The 19,243-nt window shown below is 44.7% G+C and overlaps 1 protein-coding gene across 1 annotated transcript in view; it reads right to left on the bottom strand.

Moving 5' to 3' along the window:
* LOC8051647 (neuroligin-1) overlaps positions 1 to 10,083 on the bottom strand; it is a 151,663-nt gene extending 141,580 nt beyond the window's left edge. The window contains exon 1 of the mRNA XM_040504743.1: positions 9,942 to 10,083. Within this exon, the coding sequence (XP_040360677.1) occupies positions 9,942 to 10,059 (118 nt within the window). The 5' untranslated portion in view covers positions 10,060 to 10,083. The remainder of the gene's footprint in view (positions 1 to 9,941) is intronic.
* Positions 10,084 to 19,243: the final 9,160 nt, after the last annotated feature.

Raw genomic sequence — 19,243 nt, 5'->3', positions numbered from 1 at the left:
TATGATGTTTTAGTTAAAGATATGATGCCCTCGTCATTTCCTAGTCCGGGAAACAGTGGTGACCTCGTCGTGTTCAAGGAGCAGTAATAGCCTTTTCATCTTGTATTGCTTCCGCGGCGAACAACGTTGTCTGTGTGCATGTGTGACGCGTTTATCACACGGGAAGATTTGGCGACGAAACGGAAAAACAACGCCAGCGAGGAGCGACTGGGGGCTTTGAACATCACACGGTCGAAGAAAGGACTTCAACGACGAGGCTAGCAAGCAAGCCCTTGTCAAAACTGCTGTGCTCGACCGGAGAGTTGAATCAGGACTGTGACTGTGTGAGTAGGAATCAACGACTTTGAAACTTTCGTATAGTTTACAGCTTAATTGTTGCCTTCCGTTTGTTTTATTTTAATAGGTGTCTTTGTGCTATTACATTTTAGTCAATTTTGATGTTTGTCCGTGCTATATTACAGTTTTGTTTCTTATCATTTTTTTCTTGAATGGGGGAAGTACTTGTTTAGAGTTTTGGCGCTTTTATAAATAAAACTTTTTTTGCAAACAATATTCTCCGTCTGCTCCTTCGACAACCAATCCCATCAAATGGCTGTTTACTTTCCGACGTCGAATAATACGTTACAATGTTTCCGAGCTAGCGATCGCCTGCATTCTATATTTGTAGCATACATATTTGTCGGAATGACAGTTTCCGAACCAGACCAATAAGGACTGGTCAGTGGCTTATTCTGTAGATATATCTACGTAAACAAACGTTTGGCAGTGTGGGATAGCAGTAAAATGTATATTATGTGGATATTCATAGAAATGCATTATATGATCCCATGTCTGGACCTGGAAAGTATGGTACCTGCCCCATGGCAATAATTTTCATGTGATGCTAGAAGGAGCATCACATGAAAATTGCTTTTTATGGGGTGGAGACCCTATTTCCCAGGCCCAAACACGGGATCATATAAAGCAGTCCATATATTGCATATAAGGAATTGGGCAGATATGGTTATATAAGGAATTGGGCAGATATGGGTATATAAGGAATTGGGCAGATACGCCTTTATCAGTCCAGATATGGCCTGAGTATGCATATCTGGCCATATCTGCCCAATTCCTTATATATCCATATCTGTATTTTTTAATATAAGTCCAGATATGACATTTCTGTAAGGGGCTGCACTGCACGACCGGAAGTCGCTTACGTCATGCGCCTCCGTACTGGGATCGATAGGACTGGGAATCGTGTTTTGTATTACGCTCGATAGAATTGTATACTACAAGTTTACGTAGTTTGCCATTTTTTGTTTGTTTTGCTGTTTTATTTTCCGGCATGTCGCATCGGGGCGATGCAATTTTCAAAGGAGGGAGTAATGCTAGCGCGTACGTGGACGAATGGTTACAGTGCTTGGCTTGGTGACTTGACGGTTTCGCAAATTTGAGAACTTTCTTGTCTGATCGAGTTACCAATGTTTCAGGCGCCGAACGTTCTAGGCAAAGGTTCCAGAGACCCACGCGGCTACAAAAGGTGCTCCCCGTGGCAAGCAGCAGTCAGTCGCGCCCCAGGGTTCGATCCTGCTGCTACGCCGTCATCGACGACCGCGACGTTCTAGTCTTATCTTCGGTTTCCTTTCTTGTTTTAGGCTCAAGTTCGCCCCACTAAAAGTTTAGTTTGTGCCAATTTTCGTCGCTTCATTAATTGCCATTTGTCACAATATGAATAAAAAATTAAGCAAAACAACAAGACCCCCCAAAAAAGGCAGAGAACAGAAAATGCTCTGAGCGTAGATTACAAAGATATTTACAAACGAAAAGCCTTCAAGTAGAAAATTGTCGAAGTCACGCTGGCTTGCTGCAGCTCACAGAGCGAATGTGCTACGTACAAAAAACATTCGGCCTGCGTGCTGCGTCAGAATAGCGGCTGGTGTTCCGCGCGCCAAGCATGCCTGCGCCGGCAAAATGTCTTCGCTTGTTTGGAACAATTGCTTGATGGAGCTTAGCGTTTAGACTAACTCGTAGACCCCTCCTCAACCTATAGGCAGATCCTCAGTAAATTCTAAGTGCTCCCAGAAATGACAAAACAGATCTAATTAGAGGTAATATTTGCAACAGGTTCTCAAACGACCTTGGAAAACATTATTTATTTATTTTTTTAATATCGGCCTTTCTGAGCTTAAATGATCAACCTTTCGGCGAAAACCCAAGAAATACAGAACACGCCAGAGAAAATTATGTGCAAGTTTTCGAGAAGTACTAACGAACTCCTTCGTCTCTACTTTTTAACTTCTGCGGCGTACCACTACTACGAACACCACTTTGGTCACAGAGGACTTGAAAAAAAAAAGTACAAAAAATATACTATATTTTTTTTTTATAGAGTACATAGGTTTATTATATAGTGTCGTCTCTAAAGTAGCTTTCGGTAACGCCATCTACATTTTTTCCTGAAAATCATAATGCAAAAATACGTTCACAATATTATTAGCGAAGACCGGAGAGAGAATCGAAAAGGAGTGGGGGAAAGGGGGTCCTTTTTTTTTACAAAAAAAAATGCCTTATTTGGGGCGAGTCCGGCCTATTTTTTCCAGTCTAAATTCGCCCCCAGGTTTTCAGGTGATTTTGTAGCCGTTTCCAAATGGCTATGCCTAGTAGAAGTGCAGATAGGTGCGTATTGGCTGTCGCGTGGTTAATGCTGACGACGGTTTCTTATGGTCGCGCATCATATTGGTAGTGGTGAGCGACGATGCGACGATGCTTAGGGTAAGTCAATTAGTCTGTTCATTTGGTGGTGCAAATATTACTATAGTAAGGGTGAGACGCCTAAAGAGGGTGCGCCCCTCCGCCGTGGAATCATACTTGCGGCGATGCGGACTGTCCGCGTGAATGCTTCTTTGTGTGCGGACGTGGCGTCTGCTTCTCCACATTCCACTGCGACCATCTTGTTGGTGTCTTTGCGCGACCGCGTTGCTTAGGCTGTATTCCAAGTCTTACCTAAATGCATCCGAGTTACTCCTGTGGATCACGTCACGTGACGAGGAAGATATAGCAACGAGAGCAAAGCTGGACGCAGGGATAGGTTTTCGAACGTCAAGTACCTTAGAGTGAGATCGAGGAAATTGTGGAACACAGCCCGCATCTGACGCCGGAGTAAATATGTCGTAACCTGATATTCAAAACCTACGTGCGTTCAGCGGTCCTTTGTTTATGTTCTCATGTGATACGATCCGCAGGACTGGCTCCCAACTAAGATTCAATACTGCCCTCGCAGTGTAACCGTCAAGAGAGGTAACTCAGCCGCTTTGGTTTCGTGTACCTGTACCTACGGTGCTCGTCTGTTCGCCGAAGGTATTATAGTTCTGCGAAACGATATACACCAGTGTCACTGATTGATAAAGTCAATATAAGAAATGCCTTTAACTTCCATTTTTTTAGATTGTTTTTGATTCGCATACAAATCGACCTCGGCCTAATGGGGAAAAGATTACCGCGGCTTTTTCTACATCGCGTGGAAGATGTATGTGTTTTAAATTCGACCTCTAGCGTAAAAAACGTTCGCGCCATCTGTGGGCCCGAACGTTTGCGTCGCGTGATGATTAGGTAAGCATATAACGACTATAATTATGGCTGACTGAATGGTAGGTGTCCGTCGGCCGCTGCACATGATGTGCATAATCTGCTAGAGGTCCCAAGCTTCCAATCGGGGTCACATACTCCCGTTGCTATTTCTCCGAAAGTGGGCATAATACTAATGAGCTCAGTCTGCTTTTAACATTTCTTTAGGATTTCTCACACTGAAGAGAGGCCTGAGTCTATAGTTAACATTTGCTTGTTGAATCTATTTTTAAAATATTCGTCTGTACTTATTTTTATATTATTTCAAAAGTCTCCAAACAAAATTAAAATTGAGCGCTCATTAAACTCAATAATGTTGACGATTTTATAAAATTTGATTTCAACGACATGCATTGCTGCTCAATCCCAAGATATGAGCTTCCCGCTCACCGCCTCGTCTAATACAGAATATAATGGCAGAACATAGCCGGCTGCATATCTATTATTATTCGCGAGTGTCATTATTCAATCCTTTATAACACATGGCGAAAACGCAACAGCGCTTTGGTTGAAAGCGAAACTGCGAGATCTTGTGTTTTGCGTGCTGCCTGCTTAAACTTCGAACTATCTCAAATCAAACATCGTACTTCCGGCAGCTGTTAGTCATGCTCCGTGTGAAAAGCGATAGTAATTTCGGCGCATCTACTTTTCACGCCTCCGCTACTCGGAAGATACCGGAGCGACTTGGGATCAACCGATGAGGTTGTAGATAATGATTCAGGGAGTTTTTCAGGCAGGGGAGTTCGAAAAATATGTATTGTATTGTGTTTAGAGCATCCAAAAAATAAATCACACAAAACCGGCACGGGAAAGACTTTTTACAAGAGGATTTTGGGCATCCTTATTGCAAGCATAACTTTTTTTTTTTACTAGACAGGACGCACCTTGGAATCAATGCGATAAAAGCAGCGCCATCGCGTCTCTATCAACACTTGTACGTAACACGTTAGATGTGACGCTGTACTTGATTCTAGTTAAATTTTGGCAACAAAGTAACGACGCAGTTAATTCTAGAAATGAGAAACGAGTGACGTACTTTTGTTACTTTTTAATAGAGTAACGAGTATAGGTATTTAGTTACTCGTAGATTGAAACGTGTACCACAAATTACTTAACATGGAGTTTACCCGAGCTCTTGCCTCTGATTTTGACAATAGGAAAAGCCCCATATGGGCAATAAAAATATTTTCACAAAGTATGACAGTAGTTCCAGTCATACGTGAACATGTCCATTCATATCTTTACATCCGTGAATGCTAACCTTTATGTTAAATATTAAGCAGATCAACACAGGTATATGTGTTTGACTAACCAATCACACCATTTTTTTTTTCTTCATTTTTGTGGATTTTCTTTGTCTACAATATATTTTCAGTAAAAAAAGTCTACACTAGAATGCCGTCAAACCTTGGTCGAAGACTGGGTACAGGCGAACGGGCTGTAATAAACCGATTTAAGCTGTAATTTGAAGAGAAGGAAAGACCAACAGAAAACAAATAAATCTTCCTGCTTGTCATTCTCCCATCTGTCTCCACGCCCTAGTGGTCGTTCAAACTTTCTTTGTACTTTCAATTAAATGCGCATATCTGCCTTTAACCGGCACCCGACCATCGCCTCGAGTAGAACTGGCGAAAGACGGAAGTCTTATGTTTCAAAATAGTATTGCTGTTTCACCGGGCACTATACTCCGCTTCACCGTATAAACGTTCGCAGCGTACTTTGCAAGCCCTCAAAGAGAGTGCAATGCCGTGTGAGCATCACCTGACTTTGGACAGAATCGCAGCGAGGTGCGCGAGGCATGTACCTACGCCATACGGTCACAGCGTTGGACTGGCTGGGATAGCTCGCAGTTTCCGGCGCGGTTCACCATCAAGGTGAAACAGAGTATACGTTTTACGACCCACAACGATCAAACAAAATCATACAGTCCCGAGTTCTCGCCTCCTACGCGGTCGTAAGGCAAGTAGTCAAAACTAGTCTCCAACTCCGCCGCGATTTTAACGTTCCTGCGAATAAAAAAGATAAAGACAAAAAAAAAAGTATTCTGAAACTTTAAATCTTAGTCCCCACTGGATATCCGCCTCCAACGGTTACATCGCGTAGCTTTTCCCGCAACCGAAAATCAGGGATTTGCAGCGGTATTGCAAAAGCGAGAAAAAGGAGAAGAAAAGAAAAAGAAATATGGGAAGAAAAACAACGAAGCAGGAGGGCGAGCCCAAGAGAAATGGGTGGCAAGGTTTACGATTCTCGCCCGCCCTAAATCAACGGGTTGCGGTGGGGCCGGCGGCGAAAGGCGCTCCATCCGAACAGCTTCCGGCCGGAGGGGGAGCCGCACAGCCCGCTCCGTGGCGGACCCGCGGCCAGTTGGTAGATCGTATCTCGGCGGGAGCACTTCGTCGCTGGTCTCTGTAACGGCGTCGTTTTGGTGCGCTCTGCCTGTTTGTTTGGGACTGCGGCGACGGCGGGAATGCAGGCGTCGCCGAGTGAAGGCGGTTCGTTTTTGTCCGGGTGTTGAAGGAGAGGACTCCGTGTAGGACCGCCTGGTCGAGATTAGGTGATAATAAATGTCGTGTCCCCTTCCTCTCCTCGGCGCGGGCGGCTATTGCGGAACAGCTGTGACCGCCGTACTTTGAGGCTTGGCAGCATTTTTGGCAGCGCTGGCTGTCCTTCCGACTTCCGCTCTTCGGTTCATTTTTTTTTTTTTTGATCCTAAGCAAAAACGAACGGCAGCACTGCCATGTTTCACGCTCGCTTGTCACACTCCTTCCTAGAGTCATGGTGCAGGATTTGTGACTAGGCTGTTTCAACGCGTTTTCTCATCAGTGCCCTGGAACATGCGGTGATCTTGGACTCGTTTGGAGTTACCAAAGTTCGCGAAGTCACCCACTGACTCCTCCTCTCCCTCAGGTGTCAAAAAACCCTGACAGTTTGAGGGACGGCCTTCTTCGATCTGAAAATTTCGGTATGAAATAAATCTGTCGTTAAGTTTGATGCTCTACTTCTCGACTCCGAAGTTGCTCCCGAAGTATGCCGTACTCCTGCGGTTTAGCCATGGTACTCCAGAAAGACCTGCACGTTCAGCGAGCCGCCACAACGACGCCCTCAGAAGCTCCTGCCGCTGGTTTGGAAGAATTGTGGACGCACACGGGCTGCGATTCGATTCTTCGGCCTGCACCGCCGTTCTTCGCCCGCAGTCGTATTTTCCATTGCACTGGGCCGTAAACGCACGGTGTCGTAGCCCGTGTATGTACAACATGTATGCGCAACAACGATATGGCTCCGCCGTTTTCCGGGCATCGCGCGCACGTCCTCCATAGAAACGCTGTGACCTTATGCGCGTGCACCAGGGTGAAGAGGGGCTTCGGAAATGTCCTCCACGCGGAAGAGAGCTGAGAAGCTGCATTCATCCTGCTTTCTTATACATAAACGCTACGCGATATGCTAAGGCATTTCTTCCAGAATCAGCGTGTCGGCAGCAACGATATTGACCAATTTGTGTTCTGTTATGTTCTTGCCGTATTTGGCAATTCGTCACTTATGTCTGTGTTTTAGCTTAGTGTAACTACAAAACGCACGTTCACCGCTCACTTCGGTGAGCGATACACACCCGGCCAAAATTACGAGACATTGTATACTCTGCTTACAGCACGTAACTCATGTTCAGAATCTGCAGACCAGAATTTTCTGAGGCCGTACTAAAACTGTCAGAAATGGTCAAAGGTAAGGCTTGATATGAATTGTTTTTCTCTAACTGATATTCGACAGCTGTACACTGTACACATTTAAAGTTTTAGCTAACAGAATGGCAATAGATGTTTGTAATTGTGGCTAGAATTCCCAAAAAGTAGTTATTTTCAAAGGTAATCATATTCAGCTGTCCAGGGTACCTGAACTTCCCAATGCTATTGGGACTGCGCAAGCGGGGCCCAAATGTCAGGCTAAGTTCACTGAGTGAAGCCCACAAGGTGATATCTGTTCATTAGCGCCGTAAATCTTGTTTTGTTTCGATTCACCGATCGTACTTTAGAAGCCTGCGCATTAGCATTGCCGCGGAGCGTTTAATATGCCGCGTCTTGCGTCGACGTGGATGCGCACTACTCGTGTCAACACTCCAATCCTCGAGCATCTGCGCCCGCCGTCGTACTAATCTGGGCAGGAATTTCTATGTTCCCATAACCATTGATGACTGCATTAAAGTTCCTATACTTCTATTTAATTTGAGTGGCACCCCAAATCGTGGCGCTCGCTTTCTTTGTGGGTTTTCTATAATCGGCTAAAGCAATCAGGCTTAGAGACAAGCGCAAGGTCGTGGTGCATTCGCTATGCCGAACTGTTTTTTCCCGTTATGGCAAGCGCATAAATGTGATGAGCGACGTGAAAATTCCCTTTTGGGTGCTGTTGGACTGGCTTCATGGGAGCGTAGCGTCGGTTGAAACTATAGCGAAGCTTGTGACACGGAAGTCATCATTCTGGCATATATCTCGAAATAACACCTGGATGCATTGGTATTCTTTCTGCAGCATGCGAAGGCTTCTGGCGTAATCTAGGCATTTTTGGTCCCCATTGTTCCTCCCCAGCGAAAATGTGGAGGGCTTCTCCGCAGACGCGATGTGCAACCGCCGTCATGTACTAGTGTTTTGGCTCGTGTAGGTTCAAGACTGACGCGTGTTCTGTTCCACTCAGGAATTTGTCATCGAATGAAAGCAATGTTTTTTTTTAAATTTTATTAACTTACGCGTGAGAAAATCTTCTACTTCGGCTCCTGTGGGCCCACAGCATTTCGGAGAAAAAAAAATAAGATCTCGGTTGCGATATTTTTTCCACGATGGTGAACGACAGCAATTTAGGTCCATAAGGAAAGCCCAAAGCTAGGAATAATAGAAGACGAAAAAGCGGTCACACCATCTTAACTTTGACCCTTAACTTCATTATACAATTATCACCATCTAGCTCGCGTATTTCCACTTTATCAGCAATCTAGGTATAGGTGGTGGGCACCCTTTGGGCCACATCGACCTCGTGTACCGTTTATCCCGCCTCCCTCTCGCCCCTCGTCCGTTCTTACCGCGCCCTGCCAAGGCCGAAGAGCTCTGCCTTATGTCCGGCTCTCCTGGATTCTTGGACAAGCGAACACCATCCCATGGTTCGTCACCCCCTCTCAGGGATCGTGTGTGTGTGTGTGGGGGGGGGGGGGGGGGGGGTTGCAAGGGCGTCCGGGGCACGTGGACGACTCGCGGGAGTTCACGAGATCGGCGAGGAGCAAGTCTACAAAAGGCGAAGCCGAACACCGGGCAGCTCTCTGTCCACCTGTTGACGGTACAGCGGCAGGACGAAGACGGACAGTCGACGGACGGGGGACAACAGGCAGGCAGTCAGCCGCGTGAGTGTCGCAGTAAACTGTTCTAACAAAGCGCATTGCTGGGGGACTTCTTGGGGAGCGAGCGAAGCACGTCACGATCGGACGTCGATTGAGTGACGGCCCATATAATCTGTCGCCCAACGTGAGGCGCAGATTTGATGAGTCGTCATTTACTCGACGCCTTATCGGGACGGGATTCGCTCGTTCCCTGAGAAGTCATTCACACAGTGCACACTCTTAAAGCAATTTACAAGGACTCACGCGGTTGTTGTGAAAGTCTCTGTTTCCCCTCCGCCACCAGTACGTTATCTTCCTGCCCCTGTCTGGTCCGCAGGTTGAAAGGGAGGTCCCGAAAAAAATTGTTTTGGTTGTATGTTTATAGAGCCTTGATGTTAGTACGCCTCAATGGGTAGCCTGTCCTTTAGCTCTGGATGAGAAATTTAGCCATTGTAGTACCACTAACCTAGGGTCTTTAACGTAAACCACGCAGTAGTGATTACACTACCGCGTGCTGGTACAAAACTCATCGAGTTCGAAACGAGCAAGAGAGGGGGATTGAAGCCAGGAGGTTCTGCAACGCAAGCTTTCGCTGAACGCTCCGAGCTGCCACCTCTTAGCCCACTCGGCCACCAATCCCCATTGCGCTCCCCTGTGTGCGGCTTCCCTTTTGTGGCCTTGGCACTCAACGATCACGTGCACCCCCCCCCCCCCCCCGACTTCTTGACGGGCGCCCAACGTCCAGGCCACGCCCCCCCCCCCCCCCCCCCCCAAATACCCGAGCCGGGTTGACGCACCACGCGATGACGCTCGCTTATCAGGGTTGAGGTGTGCAAAAAATGGGGCCCAGCTGTTCGCCTTGGCAGGGTGTGGAAGGCCGGGAAGAAGGGGTGAGATGGCGAGAGGGATGCAGGAATGATGAGATTCGAGGAATGGGCGCCCGAAAGGGTCCCCACGAGGCAAACGGGAGGCATCTTACCGAGGATGCCGAGCCTGTAGTTGATAGTGACGACGACCACGCTGCCGTAGCTGGACAGCACCGTTCCGTCGTAGGCGCTACCCGAGTTCCACTCGTAGGACTCCCCGTGAATGAACATGATCACCGGCAGCTTCGTTGAGTCCCTCACCACTGTCAAAGAGAAAGCGAGATATGCGTTAGCAGAAGCAGTGCACTCAGAGCTATAAAATGTATACAAGACAATGGTCAAAATAAGGGCATATTGTAGCTGTAAAAGACAACGTTTGAAATAAATTGTCATCTACGAAACGCGTTGTTCGGCTGAGGTAATATTTATTATGCCAGCTTGACATCTACTGTATTATTTGAACTATATTTTTCCGTCTGTGAGAATATCGGTGTAGTTGTTGCGGTGTCATGCGAACTGAACATTTGATCATGACAACCCCATGTCACCAATCATCCCCCTAAATGTATGAGATATGAAGTTATATAGCCAGTTCATTCAGTGACATTTAAATCCTTTACTACACTTATTTAGCAAAAAGCAGAGTTAAACATCTTGGAGTTGGCGTGCTTTCCCGTATGAAGCTCGAGAAGGTTTCCGAGATCTCCCCCCCCCCTTTACACGCACACTTCCCCTACCCCGTAAAAATCTAAACCAGAACAAAAAAAAAAAAAGGTCGTTAAAGCAAATGTTACACGAGAAAAATAGAGTTATATTTGATAGACCAAGGATGTGCAAAAGGTTTCAATCTGTCTTTCCTGGTAAATAAGGACGTCGACCAAAAACCCCTGTGTGGCAATGTTTAAACATGGTCCGGTAAAGTACGCCTCTGGTAAAGTACATATGTATGATCTCATCTTAATTTATAAAAAGAGCTGAGCCACTGAGAGGTTAGAGTAAATGTTCTCCTGCTCGAAATTCTACCTGCGGAAGGATACCCCGTAAGGGTTCACATAGACAAAGTATAATGAATGCCGGAAGTTTTCGAACCACCTGTTTCTCGGACTCCTGGTTCGTTGTTTCGTAAATAGACGTCATTAATAGCGTATCCGTGTGCGCTGCATACCTGGATAACTGACCCTTCTTCATGCCAAAAGTGCTTCCCGCCTGGGACTTGTCACATAAAGCGTAAAACATATAAAAGCTCTTGTTTGCTTCCCAAAGGAAACAGGACTGAGCTCCTACTTATAGAAAACGAAGCTCTGTGTTCGTGAACAGTGCCGTGTCTATACTGTCGACGATTCGTAACTTCTACAAATTTAAATGTCTCCTTCCCGTCCCCTTTGCCACGCACAGAGTAGCCAACCGGGACAATCACCCATGTTAACCTCTCTCCCTTCCTCTTATGTGATTAGTTCCTATCGGTGTGCTTTGGGCCTGCGGGTCTTATTCATAACCAATATGCAAATTATCGACGATAATTTGCCACTCAGTTTCATTTGAAACAACGTATAACCCCTCAGCGGCTGTAGCGCCGCTTAGAGCTACAAGCCAACGGTCGCAAGGTGGCCCTTACTATTCAGAGGCATTTCGTTTCACGAACGAGCAGACTAGAGATCAGCCTTTATTTATTTTTACCCCAAGTTAAGAGGTAATTTTCTATGCTCAGACTCAAGGTTGCGACCGAGAAAGAATCAACACCCATAAGGAAGACAGATTGAAAGCAGACGATAGAGACTGTCATCGGTGTTCCTCTGCAAACCCGCTGACAGTTTCCGGGGCATGGTTGGTAGCATCTGGGAGTATACGGACTCCCTAGGATAGTTTGTAAATTTCGTATGGGCACAATACTTTACAATCGATAATCAAGCCTTGCGTATTGTCCAAGCACAAAACAATTCAACTTCGCGATAGGCAGTGACGATGGCGGCCGTAAAAAGCTGCCGACGGTGTTAAATTTGTGTCATGTATGAGTGCTGTTTTATGACGTCCCTGATTATCTGGCTCCACACTCTTGCATTTTTAGCAAACATTTATGGCTCGACTTATGCGCTAGTCACATCGATTACCCGCTACATCTTGTCCGTCTATTGTGTGCTTCATGGAACAAAGCGGTATGTTGAAATGGGCTTCAAGCATTGACCAGACGGCACGTCTATACCTTGCCCAGATAATAGTTAGTACCATTAAAATAATAAAAAATCATCGCCTATTTTTTGAAGAAGTCATTTGAAGATTGTTTGAATTGATGAATTGGACGGACAAGGCGCAATTTGTTTCGTGATACTTTACTTGTGGAGGCAAGTACGCTACACAAACCTCACACACACAATCATGAAAAGTCTTTGGCGGTGCACAGTAAACGGCGCAAAGGTTAGAACCTTTCCTGTTATTACAAAGGCCGAGAACTCCCTTGTGTTCCAGGTCCGCCTCTTAAACTCCCCGGGGAGTATGTACGCGAGATCTCAGCTTAGAACTCGCGCAGTTAAGCGATTATCTAAGAAGAGGACCTAAGGCAACGTTCGCTTGTTTGAGGTACACACTCTAAGAATTAGAAGGTGTATAAGAGTACACCCCTTCTCCCATATGTAACACCGCATAACAACAATTCGACGTTCAGTCCACAGACTTCGAACCGACGGTACCAAGTTTAACGAGCGGCTCGAGAGTCGACCGATACTACTTAATAAATTTGCTAATGTACGCTTTAAAGGCTACAGTAAGACAATCAAGGCTATTGTTTTTAGCCCTGCTGCAAAACGACAGTGCATTTTTTTTCTAGTCTTTTATACGCACATTAGCTATTTAGTACGTTACATCTAACAGCTATCAGGCCGCTCGTACATGTTGGTATCGCCAGCTCGATGTCAGTGCATTGAACGTCTAAATGGAGTTGTGGAGCGTTACTTATGGGACAAGGGGTGTACCCCTATACACTCCCTATTTCTAAGAGTGCAGGGCAAAAGAAAGCGCATTTTCACAGTTCTGGATACTGCTTGTAACGTACCACGCACTGTCCCGCGAACCCTTCGTGCCGAGTCAATTTATCACTCATAGTTAGATCTGTTCTCGGTAACCGTGACAGCAAAGTCCCCGCGCAACCCTGCAGCTCTAAAACACGAGATTGGTTTGTTTTTCGACAATGAGTTTGCCTAAACGTACTTCCAAACCAGTCTCCTCCACGACACAGGGGGAAGCGCACTTCATTAGTATTTTTTTGCTAGATTTTTTTTTTTTTGTTACCTGATGTGTCCTTTTGGGGCCAAGCGCTCCCGGGCATATGTCTGCGTTGCCCCCTTCGCGTAACGAGTGCGCAAGCAGGGTTAATGAGCCGCCGGGGGAATGAAAGGCCGCTGAATTTAGGAAGGACTCGCGAATATGCTCGTTCGTTTATTATTTACAGTATGCGCAGGCGGAAAAAAAAAAGAAATACAAAATAAGATTACGGAAGAGAGCCAGATTTGAGGAGACACGGCCGAGCGAGTGTTCGCGAGGTACTTGGCCTGGGAGGCATGCGTAACCGCGACGTAGTACAACACACGACACTCTTTTTTTGCGGCTTCGAAATGGAGACTAGTGCTTTGTGCGGTGCTTTCAATCACATGTAAGTGGAGCAGTCACTCGGTGTTCTACGATTATCGCTCGAGGCAACAAACCACACATTCGTTTACTTTTTAGATTGGATGTTTTGTACGGTGCGGAGGCGCACGCCAGTTTTCGATTGCCTTGGTGTAGGCGTACAAGTGAGCGGGGCACTTGAGTAGCTCAGCCCGTCGGCCCTCCTCAAATTGAGGCTCCCATTTTTAGCAGATTGCTTTCGTTCACTGTGCTCCTCGCCTTTTATCCTTCTACTTGAATATTTGCAGAATTGAGACATGGCGGAAAATACTGATTCGCTTACGTTATAAAATCGAGGTTAGCATTTTTCTTTGTGAAACTAATAAGTACTTTTATTCGTTCATACCTCGAACTTTCTGTAGAATGGATCCCCCTCGAGATACCATCTGCCACTATTCATGACTCAAGTGTCTTCAAAAATTATAATTTTAGCTTTTTGTTCCCTCTATAACCATGATAGTTTGGTTTTTGTGTGTTTTTAACTGTAATGTTTTCTGCGTTTAATTGTCCACTACACTGTGTAACGTGATATCCCCTTGAGAATGAATGAATATATAAATATTATCGAATCCTTGTATCCTCTAGGTTTGTAGGGTGCACTCTAGAGTCCACTATCAATATATGTCGAAAATAAAGCCATACCCAATGCAACTGTCTAATACTTGTCCCATTATTGACACATTAACACGCGGCCGTTAAGAGCCCCGGTTGAGAATCCTAGAGTAAAAAAATGAATTACGTATGACGCTCTTATTTTATTATGTAGTCAATATAGCGCGTCTATTATTGCAATTTAAATGTTTATATAATATCGAGATAGACTGCGAGAGTAAATATGTAAATACGTATTTCAGTATTTCTTATCAAGCATGTTTTACTTGCTTTATATATTTATCATATATCGATATATCTGCTCAGAAGATTCTGATTTCCCACTAATTCTTACATTACTTGTAAATAGTCTTAAGGTGTTCCTTAAAGTCCATAGGAAAGACAGAAAAGAAGTGAAGTAACGAAATTATGGGTAGCACAAAGCATGCGTGGTAATTCTTTGTTATTCCCGCTTGTTCTTGCAGACATACACAGATTCGATAGATGAATGACATGTTCGCGGGCGCTTCACCTTGCAACGGCGCGGTATGTTAGTTTATATAAATATGTATTCAAGAAAAATGTATTTTGCAATGCCTGGTGAAATATCATTTGCACAAAATGTCGCATATTATCGTATTCGTGGGTTTTGGGTCACGCGTAGGGGATGTTGATTGAGTTATTCCCTTAAAGAAAAACCTCGAAGTGCATTCTGGTGCGTTTTAAACATGTCCTATCGAACTGCTTTTTTTATCAACACAAGCTGCCCTTTAGAAAATTATGTTAATCAGATTAGAAATTTCACACGCACTGACCTGAATGACTTATGCCATATCCTGCTCAAAAAACAAAGCTTTAGCTCAGAAATAATCGTGCTCTATTTTTTTAAATGCAATGAACAGCCATTTGTTTTTACTAAAGTGAAAGGCGTAGTAGGCTTAACGATCGCTGAAGCCGAAACGCCATAAATAAAACGTAAAAACTGAAACCAAACCAAACAGAAGAACCAATGCAGGAAAATAGACGAAAACTAGAAACTCCGCTGTTTTCGTCGTCGGTGGAAATCATCACCCTCCCTCGACTCGACCTGCGTCTTTCTTTAACTAATGTTTTCCTCTAAAATATTATCAGTATGATCTATGTAGTTTTGAAATTAGAGCTGCACTGCTAGTCTGCACCTCACTGGCTAGTAGCTTCGCTGCACGATGTTAATTTCTAACGTCGAACTACTTAGCTTTGTATTTCATATATGAATTCAATGTAATGACTACAAACCTTGAGAAAAAGGTTATGTTCATGCCCCTCATAGAGGTCATAGATATAAGTTACCTTATAAATACTAACATGTACCACTCAGAATTGATTGCAGGGTACATTTAATTGGCCAGGGAAATGAAAGTAGCTGATATGTGAACCCTTTGTGGCTAGCTTGAGAATTCGTTGGCGAATAGTTTATAACTTTCGAGAACCTGGCTTTATGCTGAACAATATGTCTAATATTTCTCAAACTCAAAATTTTGTAGGTTCCATATATAAATTATATTCTAAAATCAGGGGAACGTATATTGCAACTGCAAATGTTTTTAGGGTTGTATTGAGGCAACATAAGCAAAGATTTTATTCGTGATTATTTTCCGACATTCGAATGTTTCACATGATTAGATCATAAACAACAAGAAATTAAAAAGAATATCTATAGACAGGAGGAAATCAGATTCCAAGATTGTAATAACTTTCGAAGCTTGTTGCAAAAAAAAAAAAAACATAAGAGAGGCTGCACCAAAAACGAAAATCACGCGCTTCAATTCGACTGAAATTGGAGAGACCTCTACTGCTCAGACGCCAAATGCAAGTTCTAAAAAAGGGGGAAGACGAACCAGCCAAAATATATAGGAACCGGACGAACAATGTGCCACGATCCATTTACAACAGCGACCTGTCATCCTGAGGACCCATATATCTTCCCAGAGAGACTGTATGTACGACCACGCCAGGCTCCTTTTGAATATTTGTTTTAGTTTTACTACGCGAAAGAGGAACAACCGAATGGCAGCAAAAAAGTATTTTGCATATCTCAATCACCGAAAGCAGCCTTTTTTTGTTGTTGTTTTATCATGGTTTCGAATCACCAATGGATTGGCGCTTAGAATGTACTAGCGGGAAAAAAAAAAACACGCAAGCTCCTTGAGGAAGCTTCTTCAGTTTCTTGGGTAAGGTAACAATTACTATAATACCACAAGCACGTAGATTTGGAAGCTTAGGACGAGGAGGGTGCGTCCTATCGTCCAAGTGACGTCATCTTCAACTGCTTGGGCTCAGTCTGATGTCTGCCCATTTGAGCACAAAACAGTAGATCGCTACAACAAAAGTGGCGATATTATTGAAGAATTAGAGAACAGGTTTGGGCGGAGTTCATCCGGTTGTCTGTGAGTAATCGATTTTTGCCAGAAATCACAATGTGCCGCGCCCGAAACGCGCAACAATTTACGGGAACATTGTGTATGCTCATACTTGCTTCCGCAGCATCGACCACGTGATACTGGAGAGAGCTCGAAAAAGAAAAGATTGATCGCCTGTCTTCGCTCGCTCGCCCGTCTATCCTCCATTCCCTTAATGGTTGGCCCCGTCTTCTGCTACTGCCGTTTTGCATACAGATAGTTCCCGGCATACCTTTCGGTGACATGAATGTGGTTGTACGCTTTAGATATGTTGAATTAGTGTTAGCCAGGCAAATGTTTCTAGAACCACTAAACTAACATCCAAAAACCCAGCTTGAGCACGGCACACCAGTAGCCGTTTACTTGCCAAGTCCCACTTAAACGATCATACATTTCTCCCATACATTATATTTCTGTTGCCAGCCTAGTATTCACAACCGAAGCAGTGTTTCACGCTAGCTTAATTCAAGTTATCGAAAAAAATATTTTATTCATTCGTTATGGTAACGAGACATCTAACTAATACAAGATGCGCCATATATCTACTAGATTGGCTTTCCCATTTAGTTGCGAAAGATTGCACTGTTCAGTGTGTGTAATTTACAATTAGCACATCTTCACACCTTTTTAAGAATACGTTGTGTTTCTCGGAGGTCTCTTTGACGACCCCTGGCTTTGCTTTGCACATAAAATGTGTGCTGAAGCGTATGCTCCTTTAGCAGCCGCAGCCAAAACTTTCGCTTGCTTGGGGTGGTAGCAGTTAATAATCAAACCTGAGAAACGAGCCTATCTAATCCGACGATAATGTTTACATGTCATTTTCATTATAATCGACAAGGGGCCCACGGTGTGAAGACCGGATGAGTTGTCCACTGCGTAGGCAGACCTTGCAGTTTTATTGCGAAAGCATTAACTGTCTCGAGGAGCGAACCGGCGTTATAAACTCTTGAAGCCACGCCAGACGGCACCTAAATTTCCCTGTCTTATGGAGCGAAGCCTGTCGTCTGTAGCAGAGCTTTAATGGGTAGGCTACCATTAGCTGGCGCGCGTCATAGTTGCAAGGAACGAGGCTCCCATTGTCTGGCGTGCGTCATAGTTTCAAAGAACGCAGCACCATGGCGCTGTGGGCCCCGCGCCGGTAAAAGGAACACGGTGACACTTGCTCTGCCGCTTCTACTCTTCTCGCCGCCGACGAACATGGCGGCACCTCAAGCATCTACATTGTCGGCGGCCGCAACCTCAGCAGTGGCGAAACCGGCCCGTCCACAGCAACTACACCGCAGACGAACTAAGTGTTCAGAATAACGCAGCTCAACGAGCGAGGAGGCAGGCAGCGACATCCACCATCGTTGTCAAGCCTACGAATACATGGCGGGCGGAAGGAACAGCGGCGCAACGCGCTGGGAGACAGAGCAAAGCCATTCAAAAGCGTGAAGCACAAGCGGATAACGACGCAAAGCGTCTGAGGTGGCACGAAAACGAAGCCCTTGGACATTTATGCTTTCGCATTCATAACTCATAGGAAGCACTTAGGTGTCCTAAGACTTTTTTTTTCACCATATCATCTAGCTCGTTATTTGATATTTTAATAGCGAAGCACATAAGGCGTACGCAAATATTTGTGTAATTACACCGAAGCTGTTTACACAACTTCTCCGCAATCCGGGCCACTCCTGAATTGGGCTAGATTAATCGGACTCTGACACAAAATGTGTCAGATGGTGCGCTACCCTGCCAACTTGGACACCTGCATTAATGAGACAGTCCGCGTGGGGGTGGGCGAAAATATTATATAGGGAGGTTGTGCTGTATTTTGTTTTCCGAAATATTGTGATATATATCAGGATTTTAAAAATTAATGTAGGTGTCGACAGACATCTAAAATAGATACATTCATATCAAAATGGCAGTATGGACCCTTTATGGCTACAGTGACCCAGCCATTATGTATTCCCAATAACGAATGACTGCTGTCAGCCGTTTAAATATTTCTGTTGCCTCGCTCACCCAAAGCGTTAGACGAAACATGCTGTGCAAAATATAGGGCCACTCATGTTGCTCAGGAAAATAAGCAACATTTCCCTAAATGTATATTTTGGCCACAGCCTGTAGAGATTTACCCCTGAACCTCCAAGGCATAGGAGCACCCGATAAAGCCCTTATACATTTTTTTTTCTTTTTTATTATTCGTTAGAAATTTGTTTTAAAAAAAGCCATGAATGCTGCACTTATGCGGCTTGTGGGAGCGAATTACACCACCAGGGGGACACTATATGGGTCTCTAATCTTTGCGATAAGTTGGCTAATTAACTAAAATTCGTCAAATAACTTTTTTAATTCGTTAAAATAGACTTATGGTTCCAATAAAGGACTTATTGAGCGTTTTCGAAAAACACTAAATCAACTCTTTTTAGAACGACTTGAAGCCGGTCGCAAACTCGAAGGTGCGCCAACGTTACCACTCGTGAAGCACGCGCAAAGCTAGCAGTAGCGGAACGCGGATGATTAGGTTATTATGGCGCTCCGCCACTGCTGGCTTTGCGACTGCTTCACGAGTGCTCACTTTGGCGCGCCCCCGAGTTTCCGACTGGCTTCAAGTCGTTCTAAAAAGAGTTGATTTAGTGGTTTTCGATGAGCATCAGTAAGTTTCTATTTATAAACATTTGTCTATTTTAACTAATTAAATAGTTAACTAACAAATTTTTATTATTATCCAACTTTTGCAAAGA

This window comes from Ixodes scapularis, unplaced genomic scaffold (assembly GCF_016920785.2).
Source record: "Ixodes scapularis isolate PalLabHiFi unplaced genomic scaffold, ASM1692078v2 PGA_scaffold5__190_contigs__length_132052651, whole genome shotgun sequence".
Classification (NCBI taxonomy): Eukaryota; Metazoa; Arthropoda; class Arachnida; order Ixodida; family Ixodidae; genus Ixodes; species Ixodes scapularis.
The sequence above is the reverse complement of the archived record's forward strand: the minus strand, read 5'-3'. Positions and strand labels throughout refer to the sequence as shown.